Genomic DNA, 25986 nt, shown 5'->3' with positions numbered 1-25986 from the left:
ATGCTCACAGTATTCAAATCTAACTATAGATTTTGTACATAAAGGGCCTGGGTTTGTAGTCCTCACTGAAGCCAAATTCCCAATGACTTCAACTTCAGGACTGGACCCAATTGCCACAAATACAGTAGTTAGTCCTGCTCAAAGGTACAACCCACTAATATATCTATATATCGATCTATATATATATTGTGACAAAGTTCCTCCTCTATCTTGGTGGGTCCTGTGCTTATTGGCGGATTTTCTTGCCTCAGAGATTCACCATGTGGGTTGGGGAACAGCCAGAGACCTTCCCCTCTGGAAGAACCCACAGTCCAGGTCAATTGGGAGGTTTGGGGGGAACCCGGGCCCGCCCTCTACTCCGAGTTCCAGCCCAGGGCCCTGTGCACTGCAGCTGTCTATAGTGCCTCCTGTAACAGCTGGATGACAGCTACAACTCCCTGGGCTACTTCCCCATGGCCTCCTTCAAACACCTTCCTTATTCTCACCACAGAACCTTCCTCCTGATGTCTGATAATGCTTGTGCTCCTCAGTCCTCCAGCAGCACACCCTCACCCCCTCTTGCTCCCAGCTCCTCACACTCGCACCACAAACTGAAGTGAGTTCCTTTTAAAACCCAGGTGCCCTGATTAGCCTGCCTTAATTGATTCTAGCAGCTTCTTCTTAATTGGCTCCAGATGTCCTAATTAGCCTACCTGTCTGAACTGGTTCTAGCAGGTTCCTGATTACTCTAGTGCAGCCCCTTCTCTGGTCACTCGGGGAACAGAAAACTACCCATTCAGTGACCCGTATATTTTCCCTCTACCAGACTCCTGTACCCCACTGGTCTGAGTCTGTCACTATATATATATATATATATATATATATATATATATATAAAGGTCATGAGCCTGATTTTTTTTTTCTTATTTACACCTGTGCTACTCTTGAGTAATTCCACCGACTTCAGTGGAACTACTCCTAGTTTACACGAGTGTAATTAAAAGGAGAATTATGCCCCATATTCCCTGGAAATCCTCTCTCACAGAAGGGCCAAATATAAATGCACTGTTTATATATTTAACCAAACATTGCATTGTTCTAATTACAAACCACTGAAGGGAGAAATCTTGCCAACTCATCACTTAAAAATTGGCCTTTTCTTTAATTTTTTTTTAAAAAAATGCAACTAGTTGCTTTGTAGAGTTTGCCTCTTAAAGCATATAAATTGTGGATTCTATTAGTCTTCCAGCAGATAAACCAATTTCTTAGAGTTATGTTGTAGTCTGAATTAACAAAATGACTCAAAACTGCACTAATGGTTAACAGCTTTTTTTTATTAGCAACACTGAGATAAGTTATTGAAGCATTTTTTGTATTGTTTTACATTCCATTTAAAAGTGACCTAACTTGTAACTCCATATACATTTAAAGATATAGTGTGACACTTATTCAGAAAGCAACAATTATTAAAACTTACATGCCTTCATTACTAGGAACCTTAATATATTTTCTAATTACTTCCAACAATACTCTATTCCAAAGCACATGATAACCCAGTAGACGTTTACACATTTTCCTTCAATCACAGGTTTTAAATTGTGGGTGTCAGAGTGCTGTTCATTGAATTTTACTGTCATTTCTTGGTTAATATTGGAAAACCTGGCACAACATATTAAACTGGAAATACTGCTTAAAGAATATGAAAAAAGATAACTACCATAATTTTTTTCCTGCTAATGCATTACAAAATACAGGACCATTAAAAACTCAAGTAGAAGTGACAATAAATAACCTTAACAATTTTAAGGGAACTTTCACTTATGCTAAAATCCATTCCTTAGGCTTACTAAATGCATAAATAACTAAACATATTATAAACCTCTATTTTGAGGTTACTGTGATGATTTGTTGTACATTGTAAGTGTGTTGTGTATACATATATTAATGCCTTCACTTAAGAATATTTGTTTAATAAACATAGGTATATCATTTTTTCTTTTGCTGAAGTAATTAACAAACCACACAATTAAATTTATCCCAGGTACTATAATTATCTGGGAACATCAGATAAAAAACAGCAATTCCAGCTTTGCAGTATTGTAAATAACAAGGCCTCACCTGTGAGAGAACGTTCTAAATTACAGAGATTTCAAAGAAGAATTTGGCTATTTATTTCTGAAAGCCAGTAAAATAAAATTACAATGGCTCCTAGACTAATTGTTTTAAAGTCAGCCTTATATAAGGAATTATTTGTACATTTAGTTCTGACTTAAGCAAGGATGTTTAAACTGTTAGTGCAAGTATATGAGTAGCTATAGGAGATACTGTATATCAGATCTCAGAAGATACGAACCCAGATCAGAATATCTTCTAACTTTGGGAAGGTCTGGGAACAGCTCTAACCTTTTTGGCTCATTCTAGGCTCTAGATTTAAATAATAGTCAAAAATACCCAATAATTGTAATTTAAATTAAACCTGGGCATAAAAATACATTGTTCAGGAGTTGAAACTCAGGGTAAATTCATACAACTCTAATCTTATATCATTATTGGGACTATGCCTTTCTATACTAGGGTTTGCACTGCTGAACGTGGCCTCTCATGGCTGGAACTGGAGCAAATACCCTAGTGGAGACAAGGCCTCCTTTTGCAAACACCTGTCCCCCTTTCAGATCCAAATCCAGTGAGACACTGAATGCCCTTAACCTCTACTGGGAATAGAGGGCACTCAGAACCTCTCAGCAATATCAGATATTGTAGGGGTTAATTATCTATTGTGCAGGTGGGCGATGGGGTGGAGGAGGAGACTATGATATGAAAAAAATTAAGACATTAAAAGTGTGCATCATCAAACATTATGATATTATTGCCCATTTTATCACCAAGCTGGGTTCTAATGTTACACAATATGATAAAATTAAATGATAATATGAATATAACAATGAAATGTAAAGCCAAACAAACATAAGACCTGATCCTGGTATCCTTAATCATGCAAGCAGTCCCACTGACTGAGAATAAGGGATGCAACACTGGGTCCTTAGCTTCTGCTTAAGAAGTCACTGTTGATTCAGACAGTAGCTTTTCAAGCCAAAAATATGCAGAAAAAGGAAAGTAACATAAACAAGGCTAAATGTCAACAGTGTTTGCAGACTTACAGACACCATCCATTTGTTTGTGCTGAAATGACTAGCGAACCATTTGGCAAATACAATGCTATTCACAGACCAGCCCTGTTATCCAGCAGCGCAAACTTCACTGGATCACTGGCATTCCCAGTTAATTAAAAAAAGGAAGAAAGCCATATGAGTTTGGTTTGATATTGCCATGCAAATGGCAATGCCTCATCCATAAATGCAGCTGAAACCTAATACTGAAGGTCCAGCCGGTTCTGATTTCACTTACACTGGTGTAAATCAAGAGTAAATTCAGAAATGTCAGTAGAGACATACTTGTGTAAGATCCAGTTCTGAGATCAGAATCAGCTCTGGAAAATCATTACTGAAAAGTGAATTAAATAGTTTCAAAAACTCTCCAACTGATAAAGAAGTCAAAATAAATCCTTTATGTGTTTCTATAGTGACTAAAGAAGAAAAGAATACTCTATTTCTGGTTACTCTTAACACTGCAGCTCCAAGCAAATTTTTGTGGTACCTTGCACTAAATTAAATGCATTACAAGATACTGCAAATGGACATGCATACTACAATTTCCTGCACTAAAACTGAACTTTTATTACTCACAGCTGTCCAAAACATTGGAACTTTTCAGATTTTTTTGTTTCTGTCTAAAACAGGTTTAATTGTACAAACGAGCCACAATAAGAATTAAGTTGAAGTTATCACAAGAAAAACAATTTCAGCAACCATTATGTGTACTATATTTGTTAGTTATATCACTACAGAGTTTTGAAGGTGTTAGTCAGTGTTAAAATCTTTTTCGGTTTTGACTCCTGAGGGAACAGGCATTTAGTCTGACTAAATCATCTACTAAAATATCAGGGTAAAGTACTATAATTATGTGTCAATAAAGCAAAAATAATAAGACACTAACTATCTTCCTCTTCTCCCAGCCCCCTTCTCTCTGCTAAGAGCAGCTCCACACTCTAACGCTGTTTGAGAAAAGCTAAGATACTGCTCTTTCAGGGACCGAGCCTGTGTGGGGCACCTCCGGCCTTCAAGGGGAGCTGAAGTTTCTCAGCATTTTGCAGAATCAGAACCTAAAAAGATGACTTACATACAAAACCAAGGATCTCTCCAATTTTCACATAAAGACAAAAAAGATGACTGGGTGGAGCCAGCGCAGGGGAGACAGCACCAAATGGAGTGGAACATGAGAGCTTGGGGAAGCAAATTAGATTTATTAGAACAACATGGAACTGACATCGATATGTGTAAGTTCTATACCACTATATCATTAAACAACCAACTGATTCTAAGTACTGTCTCTGTCCAATAGTGTGGAAGACTACTAGCTGTTCTTTGAAAGCTTAAATACAGTCCAAGCGTAAATGGAAAGTATGGATTTTTTTTGTCAGATTCATAGAGTTTAACGCCAGGAGGGACCATCTAGTCTGGTCTCATATATATCACAGGCCACCAACACCACCCAGTACCTGCACACTAACCCCAACAACCAAAATTAGACCAAAGTATTCCAGCCCACAGGACACTTGACTGTTATGTGCCATAGGCAGAGATTAGGAGGGACTGAGGCGCACCAGTGCCGGAGGCCTCCAGAATTACAGGGAAATGATTAAGTGAGATATACCCAGATAAGTCTGGCAAGTGACCCACACATACACGCTGCAGAGAAAAATGAAAAAACCTCACTACCAATCTGATTAGGGGGAAATTCCTTCCCGACCCCACATATTGCGACCTGTTAGAGTTTAATGCCAGGAGGGATCATCTAGTCTGATGGGAGTAAGCACCTGAGGGACAGAGAGTGCTTGGCACCACCTCAGAGCACTGACCCATCCCACCCAGTATCCTATCTCCAGCGGTAGCCAACCCTGAAGGAGATAAAAAAAATACCTCCCAGAATACAATGGGGGGAAAAATCCCTTCCTGATCCCTTAAGACACAAAGAAAAAAATACTAAATGGGGTCATGTCATAAAATAAATCCTGTACAAGCCTAGTATAAATTAGTGACTCAGAACAGGAGGTAGAACAATGTTATTACAAGAAAACTAAAAGTACGTGGAAATGTAGGTAGTGAAATGGATGAGGCTTAAATAGAAAGAAATACTGATTGTCTAGTCTTTTAGTAATAGAATAGGGACAGACCATGCCCCCCATCAATCTCCAAATGGAAACAGATTTCAAGGTGCAAAAATATGGATATTCTGACTGAGTATACCTTAACAGACAGAAGCCTTGACATGACACAAAATCATCACTCTTTACACCTTTCCCAAGTGCAATGAATACTATCAACAGCTAAACTGTGTGCTACAAATCAGTTGCTAGATGTACAAGCAGGCCCACATTCCTGAATAATATGAGGTATCAGAGACCATCTAGTTCAGCTCATGGAAATATCCACTCAGGGTTCCAATACTAAATTCAGGGAAGTTAAAGAAGGTCAGGAGCACTTAGAAATAGTTCTAGGTGCATCAAAAATGTGGTCATACCTCCCTCCTTTCTGCTCCCCATCCAGCCATGTAAGTAAAGGGAAATATTAAAAATGTCTGTAAATATTTTATTAAGTAAACTTCTTGATGTGGGAAATGTAAATATTCTGTATAATACATAAAATAATAATACTTTACATTGGTGTAGTGCCTTCCATTCAAGTGTCCCAAAGCATTTTACAAGCATGAATGAATTATGCTTCACAACATCATTATATCTATTTTCTACGTGAGGAAACTGAGGCACAGCCATGTTAAGTGACTTGCCAAGGTTACATAGCAAGCTGGTGGCAGGTGAGGAATAAAAATTAGATTTTCAGATGCTTATTCCTGTGCTGTAACCACAAAGCCCTAATTCAAAAGCAAAATCTGCTGAAAATTGAGGATGACCTTATGTATCTCTGAAAACCAAAGCTGCTTTCCTGAATCCAGAAATCTAACTTAACAAGTGTGCCAATGGGAGAAGTGATCTTAACTAATTCAGAAAAAGATATTTTATTTCAGTTATTAGAAAAAAATCTGTTCTGACTCTGGAAAGAACAATAGTCTTCTCTCAGCAATCACACAGGGAAAAAACAATTGTGCAAGGATTGCATCAAAGATATGTCCTTATAATGCTCTCTCTCCTAGGATGTTCCTGATGTCCACATGGTGGTAACTTGCACATCAGCAGACGTGGAAAGGGGCCAACTTTGTACAATCTCTATGGGCTCATGCCTGAGCACAAGAGTGACGCCCTGATAACAGATTTGGGTCTCTGCCTCTAGCTTTCTGATCTCTGAGACAGTAAAAGACAGAGAGGGCCCATTATTGAGGTGGCGGGCTTCATCCAAGTGGGAAGGCTAGAGCTAATAAATTCACAGAGGGTGCCTGCTGACTAATCTGCAAGTGCAGAAGCATCAGGTGAGACTCCCCATGCTAACACTCACAGATGGAGCATGATTTCACAGTACAAAATGTCATAGAGAAAATGAAAACACAAGCCAGAAGTCGTTACTGGGTGGTGTCTAACCTAACCAAATAAATAAGAAATTATCATCACTGGGCTTGTTGATCCTGGTCCTCTTTTGTTAAGAGGTATATAAATGTTTTAAATAATATATTAAAATATTCAGCATTTTAGTCATGTTCTGCAAATACACAGTAGACATGTCAGCTAAGAATTTTAAAATGCTATTTTTGGAGAGGGGAGAAAAGAGGACTTGCATTGCATTTTTAGTACAAAAAATAGCTTACAAAATAGAACAGACAAGCTTATGTTGTGTTGCTTTTTTTCCTTATGCTTCAAGTTAAATGCAGGATCACTGGGCAGAGCTTGGGAATCAGTCTTTAAACTGTAACTCAACAGCTCATAATATGCCTACTGAATTGATTGAAGATGGGAAAAAAAACTAATAGAAATAATATTACCTCATTTCGAAAATATTAGGGTTTTTTTGTTTTGTTAAACGTTTTCTGGTGGCTTGATTCTTGCTGGAAAGCAGATTCCTATGAGTAGTGTGAAAGGGCAAAATGCATGTTATTTTTAACACTGTAACTAAACTGATGAGCTGGAAAAAGTTTGGAGTGTCTTTTAATTTTTCTATTTTTAAAATTATGATTTCTTTGTCATGTTTTTATTTATGACTATGAAACTGGTGAATTATATTCCTCGCATTGAAATCAAAATGGGAAGTAGGGCTTTATGAACCACATAACAAAAGCAACTGCCAATATTTTTCAAATTGTTAGAAATCTATTTAGTGATTTCTGACAATCTGGAATCATTTCCAACTCTGTAGTTATCTTTTAGTTAATCAGGAAAAATAATTGTACCAACTGAGGCCCAGAGCTCCTGGAAACACTTGTGCATGTGCCTAACATAAAGTACATGTTTAGTCCCATTGACATTAATGGGAGTTCCCTCTTGCTTAAAGTTAAGCAAGGGCTACAAGTGTTTACAGGATCCGGGCCTAAATTCTGAGCTGTCCTAACTTTATTAATCTGGGCTACTGTTTCTTTTACCCTGCTAAACAATGGAAAGGAAGTAAATCTTGTCCTGAACACTCAACTGTGATTGTGAGTTTTATTTTTGATTAGTTTGAAGGTATAGTGAAACAACATTACTCCAATCCATTTGTGATTGGAAATATAACGGAAGTCTGTCATCCTTTGCTGACACTGCTTTTTGAAAAAGACACAGATTTTCAAGGGATTACATATTACAGTGTTATTCTGTCAGAACTATGCTTACAGAATAGTAGACAAATAAAAAGTTGTTATATTCTGCCCCAAATGATTTTAACTTTTCATTTTTGGCAAACAGACTGTGTGAGCTGAGAAAGAAAAACTTGAATTTAGTAAATCAGAGATAAATAAGAATAAGAGTTTTCTTTCTTTCTTTCTTTCTTTCTTTCTTTCTTTCTTTCTTTCTTTCTTAAATTACCTACTGGCATAATCCTATTTAGGTAATACACAACTTGTACAACCTCCAGTTAGAACAGTGAAAATATAGTCACTTAACCTCTGAAAATAATCAAAGATCACAGCTATATGTTTCATACTGAAACAAGTCACAAAAATGGCAAAGGGGGGTAGGAGGGAACAAATATTGGGTTCCTGACTACAGATAGGAGCATTCCATCCACTTGGCATTTGATTTGGTTAGTGTTGTGTGAATTTAATATACCCTAATTCAGTATAAAGAAAAAAGTATGAGAAAGCAAGGTTGGCTTGGCAAAGCATCCAGTGTGTTTTTGAAATTTTTATAAAATCAAATACTGAAAAGTTTGCAAGTTACCATGTCAATTTTTAAAAAACTTTCCCCCCTCTGAATAAATGAAGCAGTAAATATCGCCTGCACATGCCACTAGCACAGTCTATATTTGCTGCTACTTTAATTTAAAAACAGTATAATTCCTAAAAAAATTGTATAAGTGTATGCAACTCTAGACAGCACATAGAAGACTATTCTGCTGTCAGCTACATGCTCAGTGATTTATATGGAGCTGCACATGTAATATAGTAGAATTTTGCCCACTGATTTTTTTAACATTTATTTTAAATTTGCATTTACTAAGAAATGTGGTTAAGCATGTTTAGAGAGCAGCTTAGTGATTCGCAGGATTGTTTTCTGAAATGGTCTGAAAGAAGGTCTAAAACTTACCACACAAGTCAGGTCTCTTGATACATCCACTGCTTGCTGTGCTACTTGCAAGTCCATTAAAGGCTGCTAAGCCATCAGAGCTATAAGCTCTTAGGACTGACAACATGTTCATCTGCTTCTCAAGGACCTGTGGACCCTGTACTTGTTCAGGTTTCATCACACCTTGTGCAGTTTCATGGGAGGAGAGAAGATTCTGGCTGTGCCACTGCTTTTCTGTTTGGGGCAACCGTGATATTAGTCCTTGTGTTGGTTGTGAGGTGACTGCGCTTTGTATATTGTCACCTCCTTCACTGCTTTCTTTATTTAGGGCAGATAAGTGCTTGTTCATAATATCTGGTTCTGTTTCAATGTCCTCATCTTCAATGTTTTCTTCCTTGGAGGATTCCATATCCTCAGATGAAGCTATGTCAGAAAGGTCATCAGTTGCACTTTTATTTACAGAGTCAGAGAGCAAAATATTTGGGTCATCTTCCGATTGTGTTTTCACTTCGGGTTTGTTACTGGTGCAAGAATTTTGTGCTCCTGTGCCAATAACACCAGGATAAACACCAAACTGCTTGTAGAAGTCTGTTGTAAAATTACAAAAAGTGGAATCCATATGGCTGGGCCAGGCAGCATTCTTTTGTTCTCCCAGCATCTCTTTATTTTGTCCTTGGGTCATTTTCTCAGAAGCTGAGTCCAGCTGGCTAATCAAATTTGAAACTATTGCCTCTTTGCTGGGCTGCACTGAAGAGGAGAGCAAACTGACTTTGTTTGCTGAAGCTGAAGCCTCCCGAGATTGATCTTTGCTGTTTCCTAAAATATTATCTTTACGTTTAGCTTTGCCTAAGTGATTGGCTTGGAGATGCAGAGCCATTAATTCCATAGATGACGTTGTAAAGGAACAAAATAAGCAGCCATGCCAAGCAATATTGTCTTGAACTGTAACAGATGAACCTGGAAGTGAAGCAGCATCTGGCCTCACAGATAAGTCAAGAGGTTCATACTGTGATTTTTCTGTTTTTCTTTGTGAGGACTTGGTATTTATTTTATCCTCACCGCTCTCTGAGCCCAGAGTTTTTATGGAAAGTGAATCAGATAATGCTTTATCCTTCATTTCTTTTTCTTTCTTTAAGGAAGTTAAGACAAAGCTGTCCATGAAAGCTTGCAAAGACCCTTGGAAGTTCACACCATTTCCAACCATGCTCTGATATGCTCGGCCAAGTTCAGAAAAGTGTGTTCCTTTGGAAGATATGTCAGAACCCTTCATATTCTCTGAAGATACCTCAGAAGACATGCCAGCTGCTTGTCCTTGTTGATCTCCAGAAGAAAGCATTCCTGACGTCCACTGCTGAGAGACCAGGCCACTTCGGAAATCAATACCAGGAAGACCCTTGAAGGCTCCTCTCAGTATGTCTGGTCTAATAAACAGAGATCCTTTACTTGATGTTTCGTCCTTGTGTTCCTGACTTTGAGACTGCCCAGGGAGAGGTCCAGCTCCATTCTGTCGCTCCCTGTGGTGCCGTTCCAAGTGGTATTTGAGGGATGCAGACTGAGTGCCTGCATAGTCACAATGTGGACACTTGTAAGGTTTCTCACCTGAAAATACATACAAAAAAGATAAATATATAATGTATGTTATCTGTGCTTCGGTCTATGGAATAGCGAAGAAAAATCAACGTTTGTTCTTTTCAAACAAAAAAACCCCACCCTTCAGCTAATATTTTAAATGATACTTTAATAGAAGATAATTTATAGTTTTAAGATCTTTTAAATGATTTTCTAGCACATGGGGCAATTCAGGAAAGACATACTATCTACACACAATTGGCTATCTTTTTCTTAATGTAACATGTAAAAACGGTTGTAGAATTAAAAGCTGTGATTATGAAAATGAAGCATAACAATTTCAACCACAGTAATCATTAAAAGTACAAGTTAAAAAAAAGAAACAAAGTATGCAGCAAATGGATAGTTGCAATATTTTGTATATACAATTGCTTTAAAAATTTGTTTAAATTATACACATGGAAACCATTTTTAAAACCTAAAAATTTTATGGCACTGTTACGCAAGACTGAAATGAATGATTTAAGGCTTGCTCTGCAGTAAATCATGGATATAATTAGCAAATGGCATACTGCACAAGTAATTTATCATTATTTGGAGGGCACCATTCCAGAAGGATTCAAAGATCTGCAGACCTACTGCATTGTTTATAAATAAAGAACTATAAATACAGATTCTATAAAATATTAATATCATTACAGTACATTAGGATTGCAGCATGTAAGAACATATAGTTAAGATAAAAAGCAGTCAATAAAATTAAAAAGAAAGTGAGTAATAAAAAGGTACAAAATATATTTACTTTCTGTACTTGAAATTAACATTATCTACTGGTTTTTGCAGCGCTTTAAATTTGTACTAATGGCATTTCTAATGCTCCAGTAGTAAAATGTGTAATTTACCTATAATAAACACTTTTCTAGAGAGTAAAGATCAGCTTAAATAGTATTTTAAAACATATTAGATGAATTTCATGAATTAAATATATATTTGAACTCAATACTAAACTTTTATTTTTCTTGCCATGATTTAAAAGAATTCAGAGATATTACGTATATATAAAATATTCACATACAATCATAGATTTATATATATCCACAAAGAAAATATGTCTAAATAAATGTAAATTTAAATATATGCAGAGCACTTGTTAGCAATCAAGGGTTCCTTGTAGACTTGAGTGCAGAAATACTCCCTGAAAGAGACAGGAGTTTGACAGTACCGTAAGCTTCTTTTTAATAATGGCCTGTCAATATCAGCAATTATTTCTATGAGGAACCTCAACAAGACAAGGAACTGTTTTCTCTTATATGTTTTCTTTCTGATCTAAAAGGCAATGGCAAACCTGTGAACACTACCCTGCAAGTAGTTCATTGTTTTAAAATTTCCTCCAGAATAATAGTAATAGTATCATATTACATGGATTATCACACTCATTGAAAAGCTACTAATTCTTGAACAACATCAAAATCCATTTAAAATAAAAATGGAAAGTTTTCAAACTTTTTAATATTTTAAACTAAGTGCTCAAATGAGAGTTTGGTAAATACTTGGGATTTTTACACCTCTTGCCGATCATCTGAATCAGCTAAACAAGATTAAGTAAAAGGAACAATCAAAATGATCCTACAGCATTATCTTAACAGGCTTACTGACCACGTACAGTAGCTGAATGTTTTCTCTCACTCAACGAGGGCTAAAGAAAATTATAAACACTCTAGCCATGGTCCATAATGTAATCCTGAGGCTAAATTATGAGACACGAGGGCCCTACACTGCCCAGCACCTGATGTATGATGATGCACCCTCCTCTACAAAGTTTGATTAACATGGTTCACGTAAGAGATGGTAATTAACATGGCTCATACTTTAGGCCTGGGTCCACACATTTTAACATGAGAAATCAAACTGAAAGTTTCAGTGCAACTTCGGAGTGTTTCACGAATATCCAGTTAGTCTCTGGAACCCCACCACTGCCCTCTTTATCAACCCAACTATTGGCTAAATTCTAGTAGGTGCTGTACATGAAGAACTTACCAGCCAACCTATGCCAAACAGTAGGAGACACAAAGCTGAAATGGTTTCCTCTCAAACCCAAAGAGACTATTCTGCAGGCCATCTTCTACTGAAAGCATTTTATGGTAGGGAAAAGGATCAGAGGTCATGTTCTGCATATTTGTATGCTTCTATGCCCTGAAATGGCAATAGCCTCTATGCACATACCCTCATGCAAATTATTAATTTCAGGAGCATGAATATTCTGTGATAGCTCTGCTCCTGGCAAAAATACGGACACACACATTAATATTCGTTTTACAGCATACTTGTGCTCCAAGTTTTGGAGCCATTTCATGTTGTCCCAGAGCTTTGATTTCTATTTGTTACAATCAAATAGTTAGGGGGTCTCTAATACTCTTTGACACAAATTATGGATTTAAAGCATTGTCTAAGAGCCAATCATGTGGCTGCAGAGAAAAGACTCTAGAAACCTTTTGTAGCTCAGTGCCTGCATTTTCTAATCCCTATTCCTCTTACCTGAAAAACCTCTTCCATGGTATCACCTATACCTATGCGGAAATGTTTAAATGCAGTTACTTGTACCATTTACATTTATAGTAACTCTAGTTGATAGATATATGTGCTGCACTTCAAGTGACATCATTAGAAGTTGTGTTCTACCATTGCAGATGCTGTATAAACTCACATTCTACAATGTAGGCTGCACTAATGATCCTATACACATCTCAGGAGGTGCTTAAGGCAATAAGTATATTTAATAAGGGGTGCAAGAAAATTAATATGCTAACTAGAGGAAATACTAATACTAATATGCTTTGCACTTATAAAGTGTCTTCCATCCAAAGCATTCTGCACTGACAACATACTTTAATTTTTAATTGCTGAGCCCTGAAGTTATTCAATTTCCCCCACCTTTTAAAAGGCCCCACAGGAGAGTTCCCTTCAACAGAGGAGGCCTGAAAAGCTCCCAACACATTCCATCAACACTAGTCTGTAAGAGACCACCCACTGAGACACAGTGATAAAAACTGTAAATTTCCATTGGAGTTGAGTCCACTACCACTATAACGCTCCCATCTCTTGCCAGGCTGGGAACAAGGATTTAAATGAAGGCTCAATCTGTGGCCTATCACATAGCAACACATTAAGCCACCTTCGGCCTACCAAACTGGGCAAGGGAAATAGTACACCTGAAAACAATGTTTTCCAATCACAACACCTAAAGTAATTATTACCCTTTAAGGATATCCACTTGCAAAATTAACTACTGCTATTTCAGAGGCTGGCATTAGGGGAGAAAATACATCTTCAAACCTGTTAAATTTAGATTCTCCAACAACCTCTAAATTAAAGAATTGGTCATACATATTTAAATGGCATTCAATCTATCCAATTTGACAACCAACATGCCAAATTTCAGCCCCAGTGTGATTTGCAACAGTGAAGTTATGGACTACAGAAACTACCCCTCCCCCACCAAAGATGTATAACGAAAAAATCGCCAGATACTTCACGTCCGTGATTCTGCCAGGTATCTTAATAATACTTGCTCAAGGAAGACTAAGTGGGACATGAATGCTGGGCATGGTTCTGTTAGAAGACTATTTGTTTGTATTTAATTCTTTGAAAAATGTTTCAGAGAGCTCATCCTCATGTAATGATTACCCAGTAATACTGCCAAGAACAGAGTCTGGATGAGTTATTTAACACTTAATTTCAGTTTACATAAATTAAAGTTGCTATGTGGGGGTGACGGAAACATTTTTTCAAATGTCTGATATATTCAAGAGTCGTTGCTCGTGATTCAGAATGGGACTTATTCTCTTGATCTTGCTAATTCCCTGACCCATCTGCAGCTGCACAAGCCTTTTCCCAACCTTGTTAAAAACTATCCCAATACATGGTATAAAAACCATGGATAGAGAAGCTATCTAAGCAGCATAATCAGAGTTTTTATCTGTCTAACATCTGATTTATGAGGCATAAGTCATATCACAGAACTATTTTACATCAGGCTATGATAAAATTAAAGACTGCTGTAAAAACTTTATAAATTCCTGGTAGACAACTGGAAACAGACATATTGTCCAATGCAAACAGTTTCTATGTATAGAACACTGATGAGCAACATGGATGTATAACCTATTCAGGCTACTACCAGTTCCACCTGCTGTCCTTATGTGCAATCTAATTATTCTATGCAAATGAATAACCTATTTTTGGGTTGTATATGGAGGCCACTGCCAGATTATTCCTAAAGCAAGAAGGAACAATTTATGATAATCTAGAGCAGTGGTGGGCAACCTGTGGCCTGAACGCGGCCTGTCAGGGTAATCACTGGCGGGCTGCAAGACAGTTTGTTTACATTGACTGTCTGCAGGCACGGCCGCCTGCAGCTCCCAGTGGCCGGGGCAGCTCCCAGTGGCCGGGAATCACGGCCACTGGGAGCTGCCCCGGCCACTGGGAGCTGCCCCGGCCACTGGGAGCTGCAGGCGGCCGTGCCTGCAGACAGTCAATGTAAACAAACTGTCTTGCAGTCCATCAACTGATAACCCTGATGGCCACGTATGGCCCACGGGCCACAGGTTGTCCACCACTCATCTAGACTGATATCGTGCAAATCATAAACCAAACAACCTTACACATACATGTTAGAAAGATAACCAGTCTTGACTTAAAAATTGCAAGTAATGAAGAATCCACCATGTCCCTCGGTAAACTGTTCCAAAAATTAATTACCCTCAATGTTCAAAATTTATGCTTTACTGCTAGTATGAATTTGTCTAGATTCAACTTCCAACCATTGGATCATTATGACTTTTTTCTGCTAGATTAAAATGTTGTCAGAAATCTCTTACCCATGTAGGTACTTGTAGACTGCAACCAAGTCACATCTTAGCCTTCTCTTTGATAAACTAAATAGATTGAGCTTCTTTAGTCTGTCATGTTTTCCAGATCTGTATCACTCTAATCTTTTTTTTTTTTTTTTTTGCTCTTTTCTGCACCCTTTCCAATATTTTGAAATTCTTTTTAAAGTGTGTACACCAGAACTGGACACAGTGTTCCAGTAATGGTCTCACTGGTGTGCCATGAGATTGCTCCACTTCCCTACTCCTACTTCATGTTTCCCTTGGTATGCCTCCAAGGATTGTGTTTGCCCTCTTAGCTACAGCATTGCATGGGAGCTCATGCTCACTGCTTATCTACCATTATCCCTAAGTCCTTTACAAAGTCACTACTTTGCAGAATACAGTCCCCCAATCTTACAAATGTGACCCTCTCTCTTTGTTCCTAGATATAAGACCCTACATTTGGCTGTGTTAAAATGCATGTTGTTCAAATGTTGTTCACATTACCAAGTGATCCAGGTCAGTCTGTATAACTGGCTATCTCCAGTATTATTTACCATTCCACCAGGTTTTGTGACATTACACATTTTACCAGCAATGATTTTATATTGTCTTCCAGATCATTGATAAAGATATTACATAGCATTGGATGAAGAAAATCTCCCTGTAGGACCTCAGTAGAAATCCCCTCATTGGATGCTGGCTCCCCATTTACCAGTACATTTTGTGATCTATCAGTTAACAGTGTTTTAATCCATTTAATCTAGGCCACATTCATTTTGTGTACTGCTATTTTTTTTTTTGACATCACAGTGTCACATGAGGTTAAGTCAAGTGGCTTATGGAAGTCTAATGTGACAACGAAGTTATCTTTGTCAACCAAATTTGTAATTTTATCAAAAAAATTATATCAAATTTGTTTGACAAAATCTAATTTCATAAAATTTGTGCTGATTGGCATTAATTATGATACCATGTTTTAAATTTTTACTGACTGCATTCCATATCAGCCTTTTCATGATTTTGCCCAGGATTGATGTCAGGCTAAACAACCTATAGTTTTCCAAGTCTTTCTGTTTTCCCTTTTTGAAATATTGGCACAACATTAGCTTTTTTCCAGTCTTCTGAAACTTCCCTAATGTTCCAAGACTTTTAAAAATCAACATTAATGCTTCAGATAGGTCATTGGCCAATTCTTTTAATACTGTTGGGCACAAGTTTTCCAGTCCTACAGATTTTTAAATGTTTAACTTTAATGGTTTCTGTTTAACATCCTTCCGACTTACTCATGACATAGAAAACATTTTATTATCACTGTAAGATATGAATACATCATCCTGCTTCTATCTGAATAAATAATAGAAATATTTATTGAATGCTTCTGCCTTTTATGCTTACCATCCAAGTTTACCATCCTTGTCTAGTATCAGATGTATACCATTGCTAGGATTGCATTTGCTTTTGATATATTTAAATAATGACTTTTTATTGTCCTTTACATAGATTTTTCACCAATACCGTTTATTTTTTTTATCAGATGTCTTCATTTCCTAACTGCCAATTTGTACTTACTGCTATCAGCTTCTCCATTTTTCTATTTTTTTGATTTGGGGTTTTAAAACTTTTGATGATTTCTTACATCTCCCTTCTTAACCAGGATGATTTTTTTTTAACCAAAGAAGCCTTCTTAGAGAGTGTACACATGGACCTGCCCTTTGATCACCAGGCCAATCCTCGTTAATGTTCTTCCATTGTGCAGTGGTCTCTCCCCTTAATAGCAGTCATTGCTAGGCACATCTACCTCACATGCAATGCTCTTGCAGCTGGCAGAGGGTTTTTTGCCAGCCCCCACAGGCAATGGACATCCAGAATTTGATCACGTGTACTTCGGCATAAGAAATAGTTCTTGTCTTTCACAGTAAGCATCATGAAATCAAACAGCTTATAACTCCAGTGAATATTGTTTAATAAAAATATTGAAAACATCTTATAGCTTTTTTAATCATTGGACTGGTTATTGATAACCTATTTTATCCATTGTACAGTAGATATTTTAAAAATGAATTGCTGTATGATTTAATTAGTTCATTATTATGCCTATTCTTACACAGTAATTTCTTTTATCATTCTAATCATTCACTTCACACTTTTTAAACCAAATGGAATAGCAAAGGTTCTGTAGGATTATTTTTGGATCACCACACAATTAATCTGTTTTTCAGACTTATCAGTTGACTACTTCTTTTCTTTACTCCCTAGAGTTTTAACTAAATATGTAAGATGTAAATACCCTCTTTCCCCCAAAAAAGTATTTGATGCTTCTGACCCAGTAACTTAAGGGTTTTCCATTGTATCATGCCACATACAGTAAAAGATTTTAATTTTTGTAAAGTTATAGACTTGAACATTTTCATGTATTTACATCCCATCTTTGATATTTAGTCTTTCAACATGTCTTTACTTAGTTAACACATGGAGAGATAAATATGGTTGTTCCTTTGCAGTGAAGCTTCAGTACATTAATATAAACTGTACACTAATTCCCCCAAAGCATATATATGTTGTAAACCTGAAGACTTTTTACACAGCTGCTTATTGCTAAACAGTGCCTTGTCCAGAAGGGGACAATCTGTGTCTCTAATTGCTGTCACTGAAGCTGAGATTCATTATGTGACTTTCCCATTAAAATGTGAGCATTAATTTGTATAATGAAATATCACCCACTGCAGTGTTCATTAGCCATGCCCTACTGTATACTGCACATTGTTAGCTACCTAGAAACTGTAGTTAATTTCACTAATGGATATTTCCCTACTTAGTGTTTGGTAGGAAATTTATACTGTAACATTACCTCTTAAACTTTTAAGGAAATTTAAATTCAATCAATTATTTTCAACAAAAGTTTGGGATGTCATTAAGGCAGGAAAAGGCAAGCTGCACAATGTTAAGGATGGGAAATCTGGAGAAATCTAGAGAAATGAAAAGTCCTTTTAGTTCATCTTAGAAATGTAAGAATAAAGGATGTTCAATACCAAAATTGTCTTTTCTTGGAGCACACAGTCCCATTTTCCTTAATTATTCATATTGCTCATCCCACTACACGTACCTTGAGAGAATGGCAACAGCCAGTCTCTTTTTAGGAAGAAAATGTGAGTTGAATTAATTTAAAACAGCACCATTTTGAGTGTATTCCATCAGCTCATCTAAGCATGTTTCAAAATTGCATGGTCGCATTTCCAAGAGAAAATATAAGATATGCATGATATAGACTATTAATTATGTATACTACAGGTCAGTCTCTCAACCTGCTAAGTATTTTTGCCCCTCTCTCTCCCTTTCATAGGTGTAGGGCCAAATTCTCAAGCCCACTCATACACATGGCTTTATTCCATGTTCCTTACCTGGGTGACATGAACATAAAAGTCAGGGTTTGAGCATGTATGAATGCTAGGTGCAAACCCTGACTTTGTGTAAACAAACGGGGGTTCTTGAATGCCTACATTGAGAACATGCAAAGGTCCTTGTGCAAGTTTGAAAATTTGCCTCTAGATAACATGCTGATAAGCAGTTTCAGAGTACAATATATTTTTATTTTTATCACTTTATGTGCTCTCCAAGCCCAATTCTGTAAGATGATGAGTACCTGCAACTCATTAACTTCTATAGGAGTTGAGGGTTCTCTGGAAGTCGTGGACGGTGTTCAGCACCTTACAGGGTATAAACCTCCATGTATTTTGTGCACTATCTATCTAAGGTACATACCACAGTATCTGAGCACCACATAAACTTTAATGTATCTATCCTCACAACACCCCTGAAAGGTAGGGAGGGATTATCATTTTACATATTGGGACCTGATGCACAGAGGGGCTAAGTAACCTGTCCAAGGTCACACAGGAAGCCGGTGGCAGAGCAGATGCTTGAACCTAGATCTCTGGCCAATGCCCTAGCCACATCCCTCCACTCCATTCAATTACCACTATTGACATTTTACTGGAATGACTGTCCTTAAAAAGAATGTTGAGCATTCTAATTCCCATAAGGGTGGTAGCAGAGAATAGAATCAATACTCCTAAGGATGACTACATAACCCATGAGTGCATAGTCATATCCAACCAAGTAAAGTACCTAGCATGTCAAACTCTCCACTCATACACACTGTATTTTATTAGTAGTATCCCAGTTTGCACTTGCATACTTTATCTGCATTTCATTTGGTTTTTGTAAGGTATTTTGGGGATATTCAAATGTAGACTGGATAGAATGACATCACATGACTATATTAAAGAATGTTCTTGTTTTTACTATGATTTAAGGAAACAGTAGGATTTAGCTATTCATTTATTGGTATGCTTAATATCAGTTATTACTAGCATGGCATAATTTTAGACACAGATTCAAATTCTTATTTACAATCTTTAATTTCTTTGACTTAATGGAGTCACTCCTGATTTCCACTGGTACAAATGAAGTTCAGAATTAGTTGCAATCTGTATGCAGCTGTGTGATTCCATTCTCATACCACTTAGCTTTTATAAACAATATGTTTGTGAGAGTCACATCTGACCATGGCGGTACTCTTACCAAACGCAAAATATCCACAGACTTCTGACTCATGCGAGCTCAGAAGGTAGATGTTCTACAGCAAGGATGACCTATATAACAGAAAGGTCAGGCTGGCATGGAAAGCAATAACTCCAAACCAACAAAAACCTCTTCAGCAAGAAGCTGTGAGGGTAGAAGAGAAGCAAATGAGCTCTCCACTTCCTTAGGGAACAACTCCCTGTTCTTGGGCTTATCTGTCCAGTCATACCACAGCTGATCTGGCTGCAGGGATCAAGCATGCAGTAAAGTCCTCTCTACTGCACTAAAATGAATAGTTCTGTGGAAACAAGAAACTAAGGGCCCTCTCCCCAATTAGACAGACTAACATAAAGAAGTAACCTAGGAATGTTACAGGGGAACACACACACACCCCTTCTGATCCATAACACTGATCTTCTGATTTAAAGGAACTATCTCTGCATTAAGGCTCCTTCCTCCATCACCCTGGAGTTACTCTAAGGCACCACCTCTTTCTCCAGTTGCTTTGGGGGGTCGGGGGAGGCTTTTTCTTCCTCTCACGAGGCAGCCAAATATCAATGTGACATGCTCCCTTTAAAATTCCTCCCTGACGGAATATTGTTCAGTCAGCCAGAGAAGAACTAATCTCTGCATTAAGATGTTGGGACTCAACTTAGCCTGCCCAGTGAAGCCTTGTACTTTCCCCCCAATAAATCAATTACCTTGTATAGCTTTATGAGCACCTTGCCCCAACCCTCCAGCATCATGACACAACAGTCTTTGTGGTATGAGGGTGGCTAGAAAAGTCCAGAAGCTGGCTAACCTGCGACAAATCCATTGCTAACCAATTTGGTGCTAGAAAGTCAACTGTGAGTAAAGTGGTGGCAGAGGCTTCTGAGGAAATTGGGAGTGTGATTTACTCAAAGGCAATGGGAATAAACAATAACCCTGAAGTAATTGCCCATTTTGAGAAAATGGGCTTTCCAAACTGTGCCAGGGCCCTTGATGGGATTCAGGGATCCAGTTTGCTTTCCTTAAGGAGTATATGAGTACATAAAGCACAAAGGGCACTACTTCATTGTTATGCAGAACCCTTGTAGACCAAAGAGACTGATTTATGGATGCCAATGTGAGCTGCACTGGAAATGTTCATCATGCCAGGGTTTTCTGACGGTCAAGAATCTACATTCATGGACAGGCTGGGACACTATTCCTACCAAATGACATTGTCATAGAGGTACTAGCCCCACTGTTATCCTGGGGGACTCTGTGTAACCCCTTTTGCCTTGGCTTATGAACCTTTATCTTGATTTCAGAGGGCCTGGCACAAGATGGTTCAGTTACACACTCAGCAGGTACAGAATGGCAGTTGACTGTGTGTTTGACAGACTGAAATCCTGCTGGTGCTGTTTACAGACGTTTGGATGTTGGTGTCATCAGTGCTGTCTGCAGTAGTGTAACTTGCTGTGGTCTTCATGATTTTTGTGAAGCCAAAAGTGAGCCATTTGCCCCTGAGTGACTCTATGACAGCAATGGATTGCTGAACTCAGTACACTCAGCCAGAAAGTGCATTTATCACAGCTTGAACAGGATGCACCCTAGCAACAAAAATCAGGGGGGCTCTGCACTCACATATTACGGACTTGCACAGGCAATGGAAGATGGGGGATAGTTATCTTAGGAATGTTTTTGTACAGCAATGCTTACAGTACACACATCATGGTACTGAGGTACTGTCACATCACACAATGAAGCGGAGGATACTGTCACTGTATGCAGTGAATGTGTTCATTGATATGAAATTTTCTTATGGATGAAATGGCTGTTTGTGAAAGGGGGGCTGTGCATTTACATTATGGATCATTGTATGTAGATGTACTAAATTGTGTCTGGATGCAAGTTCTCTGTTGTGCCTTACTGTGTGTTTATCTTTACTATTCAAATGCACATTGTATGATGTAGTGATGGCAATAAACTTTCTTAATTAAATAAAAACCTTTATTTGTGAACATGCATGTATTACAAAAAAAAACAATATTATAGCATTGCAGGCAGCCCAGCTGCCATTAGAACATCAAAACTCAGTAATAAACCCACAGCAAAACCAGTAATAAATCAAAGTGTATTAACCAAACAGTACAAAGTGCAAACACTGAACCAGTGCCATCAAAACAATCCCTTAAATCTGTGTGTCCTCTGGCATGTTCTCCTTTTCCTTTCTTGTGCATTTAGCATGAACTTGACATCACTGCACGGGTGTGGAGGCCTGCAAGGGAGAGAGGGTCATCATGGGGACAGAAGTATGTTGGGAGGAGGAAGGCCCTGAACGGGGGTAGAGGACTGCAGGGAGTAGATTTGCCCTGTCCAGCTGCTGTTAAGGCCTGGTTGCATGAGCCACCAGGAATTGTCCAAAGTGTTCCTGGGTCTGAGCACATGGCAGCAATTCTCTCCTGCTCTGTAGCCTGCCTGTTCTTTTCATCTTGCCTTTCTACTTGCCATGAATCCTTCTCTCTGTGGTATTGCACTTGCTTGTTGACCCTGTCCAGAATGTCAAACATAAGCTCATCACAGAAAATCTTCCTGTTTGACCAATCCATGATGGTACGGAGATCTAGGCTTCCGCTGGAATGTGTCTGAGCTGTTGAGGTACAATGGCCGGTTGAGAGACCTGCAAGCAGACATAAAAGAGTACATTATTGTCTCAATAATTCACAGATGACTCAGGGCGTAACAACAGGAAAAATCCTTGTGGAATTTGACTGCCAAAAAATGATACTTTGTGAGACTCCATACGCTTCGGACATCAGAAGCTCTGTGGACACAATCAGGTTAGCAGCAATGAAAAGAGGGCACAGGGAATGGTAAATTAAAAATCACAATTGGTTTATTTTAAAAATTGTAGACCACCTTGGGCACTGGAGGAGCAGGTGGATCATGGTGTACTACACAATCCCTCTCTATCATTGCAGACAGTCCATATTTTGGAGGACATAACAATTCTTGTGGTTCCAGAATGGCAAAGGGACATTTTATTCCAAGCTGCTGGTGGCAAGCCAGTCATGTATGCCACATAAGTTTTCAAACTTATGGTGACTGAAGAGCACATCTATGAGTGGAGTGGGCTGATCACCTACCCATGTGGCACCCCAAAATATGCCCTTTCCCAAAATGTGACTACCTATCCATTACCCCTCAGCACATTTCTTGACTGCATACAACCCCCCACCTGTATTTTGGACAAATGATTTAATCACCCATGGGCTATAGGGACTACATTAGCTTAAATGGACTACACCTGTTAATATACATGTAAATTTCACCCTTCCCCCCTACAGGTCATTGATTACAGATGGCTTATTAAACCTTTAGGCTGATATAGAGTGGCGTAGTAATAGGGGAACCAATATAAAGTTCACATTTTTCATACCCTAGCATGTAGCAAGAATGTGCAAGTTTCTATTAAAACTTTTTAAATGCTTGTTTCACTGTTCGCACTTCCGATTCTCCATTCTGAATTCCATGAGGTGGTGGTATTGGGGACAAATGGAAGGGATGCTAAGCTGTTGGCGTACAATCTGCCATTAGCAAATACATGCTGCTACCCGTGGCTGGTAATAACTTTTGCATTGGTTCATAAACTGGAAATCCCTCCCATTACTATATTCATAAAAACAAAAATGGAGCCAGAAACTTACCAAGCTCAAGGGTGACTTCTGCTTCTTCAGTTTCTGTTCGGGTTCCATGGCGGACTGCTACTCTGGGGATAGGAGGGGAGGCACTGAAAAGCTCCTCCAAGTAGGGACCCAGGATTTTCTGCAGCTGCTCCAGCAGCAAAACCTCCTCAGGGACCGGTCTCAGCACCAGAATCACTTTGGTAGCCTCTTCCAGCACCTGCTGTATCCCCTCCAGTCCTATTCTAGATTCTTGGCTGACCAGACTGCTGTGAAGTCTAGTGGGTCAGTGTTCAGTGCACTACCCAGCGCTTGGTCAAACTCCTCGTAAAAGAGGTGGGATAACGGCAAGTTCCAAAAGGTGAGGTTTGCATCCCTGGCTTTCTGACAGTTGGTTTTGAACTGCTTAGTCCTCTCCCGACATTGGTCACCGGTCCAGTGAATTTCCAATGCTGCCATCTTCTTCGCTATTTCCGGGCACACATGGTCATCGAACTTTTTGCTTGCCTTGCATCAGAAATTCATGAAAATCTGGCCAGGAAGCAGCACAATTGGCAAAGGACTTCTTCTGGTTGAGTTCAATGTGTTTGCAGCTCAGTAGTCAGAATAAAATGCAAGGCTTAAATGCCGAGCTATTGTACTTGACAAAGGGGGCGTTGCTTCCGTTTCCCGGGAGTTGACTGCCTACTCTTGGACAGAGAGGACAAAGAGCACTGACCTACCGGATTGTAGGACATCACCTAGCAGACACTCAGGGCCTGAGGCCAGCCGGTCTGGGCCCAAGCTATGTCCGTCCACACTACAAACTAATGGGGTTTTGGCCCCAAACCCTGCAGGACCCAGGCTCGAACACTCCGCTCCTGCGGGTTCCTGGGGCTTGGGCACAGGCCTGAATCAGACAGATTTGTGTATAGACAGAAGGGGAGTCATACTTGAGCCCGAGCCCGAGCCTGGGTTTACAATGCAGTGTAATCATACTGTTAGTTGGTGTTGGCTGGGGCACCAAGCCACTCGACCTGTGTACCTCCAAGCACCCACACATTGGAAGGAACCTAACTTTTTCTAAATTGCTTAAGCTCATCTCTGACAAGCAGGTGCCATGAGAACAAGCGCAGTAATTGAGTTAATGTAGTGGAGAAATACAGTGAAATGTTTTTTTTTTAATCAGTCAGTTATATGATCCTGACATATAATAAAGACAGAGTGTGATATAAAATGCAGGAAACTGACAAAATACAGTCACAGACAAGTATAAAACCACCAATATAATATCTGCTTAATAATTGGTATCTATTACATCATTTCCATTTACTGAATAACAACTTAATTTTGATTTAATAACTCTTGTAATTTGCCATTTTATAATGTTTATTATGACTATTTATTATATGTAACAATGTTACATATATGTAACTGTTTCATTTAAACCTACTCTTCTCATAATTTTAGAAATACTTTGTTCTTAGTTCAATGGAAATTGATCTTAATCTATTTTAAAATTATTATGCTTTTTTAAATACATTGCAAACGTTGTTTGCATGGCCTATATGATGTTTCCCCAAATCATTTTCTTTTCTTTATTTACATGAAGGTTTATCTTTTTGTTTTGATTTTGTAAGTAAATTTTAAAGCACAATTTTTATGGAATATTTCCATTGTAATTCACTTATTGTCCATGGATTCTGAGCCACAAATACTGAATGCATAATCAGTGTCATCTTTAAAACAACAAACAGAATGACCACTTAATTTTAATAAGGTGTTGATAGAGGAAGGAAAGAGGACTGCACTCAGGTTATTTTAAAATATTTTTTCTATAAATCTTCCATTAGAAACGGGTTAAAATAGTTTAAAACTTATGCTTACAAGACTCCTTTAAAATAATGTAATTACTATTTATTTACTTTTATTATAGTAGTGAATAAAGGGATCAGTGTTCCATTGTGTTAGGAACGGTACAAACTCCAAACACGTAGTAAAGAGATGATCCTAAAGTGTTTACTTTCTATATGAATTAAACAATGTTAAAGCCAAATTTTCAGTGACCTTAAAAGCAGCCTCTATATAGTCAACCATTGTACCACAATTCAAAGACACAAGGAGAAGAGATAAGACATAAGCTCCATCTGTTCCTTTCAATTTCCTGTTTTTGCTGATTTTCAGCCCTTCCAGTCATATTTTCAAAAGCAGTCTGTCCATTTGCATACCCAATAATGCAGTGTCAATGTTGTGCACTCCAGAATTACATGTTTGCATGAAAACAGGTTAGACACCTAAATCATTGATTTGGGTACACAAATAGCATTTGCACATGAAAAAAACATACCTTGTAGAATGAAAAAATGGCAAAGATAATAAACTCAAGCGATACAGCTGGAAAGTATTTCCTAATCCTGTTCATTGTGCCTATGAACTGTAGAAGTGTTTACACCATTGGCTCCATATTTCCTAAAATAACTGGGATGTTACTGGCAGCGAAAATCCTGGATGACCACACATTTGAGCCACTCAAATTACCCAACAGACTATCCTGCTGAATAGGAAGGAAAGAACCATACCTGCCAGTGAGTAGCAG

General features: G+C 38.3%; 1 protein-coding gene across 38 annotated transcripts in view; it reads right to left on the bottom strand.

Annotated features, from left to right (window-relative positions):
* The window catches only part of ZNF536 (zinc finger protein 536), a 417537-nt gene that overhangs the window by 144171 nt on the left and 247380 nt on the right, over window positions 1-25986 (bottom strand). For 36 of the 38 annotated variants that reach the window (XM_065567133.1, XM_042852207.2, XM_065567134.1 and 33 more), the window contains one exon: window positions 8762-10339. In XM_065567133.1, coding sequence (XP_065423205.1) covers window positions 8762-10339 — 1578 coding nt within the window. Of the gene's footprint in view, window positions 1-1295; window positions 10340-25986 lie in introns of those variants that run through there. The other 2 variants (XM_065567138.1, XM_065567137.1) reach the window with 1 other exon arrangement.

Source organism: Chrysemys picta, chromosome 14, assembly GCF_011386835.1.
Source record: "Chrysemys picta bellii isolate R12L10 chromosome 14, ASM1138683v2, whole genome shotgun sequence".
Taxonomy (NCBI): domain Eukaryota; kingdom Metazoa; phylum Chordata; order Testudines; family Emydidae; genus Chrysemys; species Chrysemys picta.
Note: the sequence above shows the minus strand (reverse complement) of the source record. Positions and strands in the feature narration are given on the sequence as shown.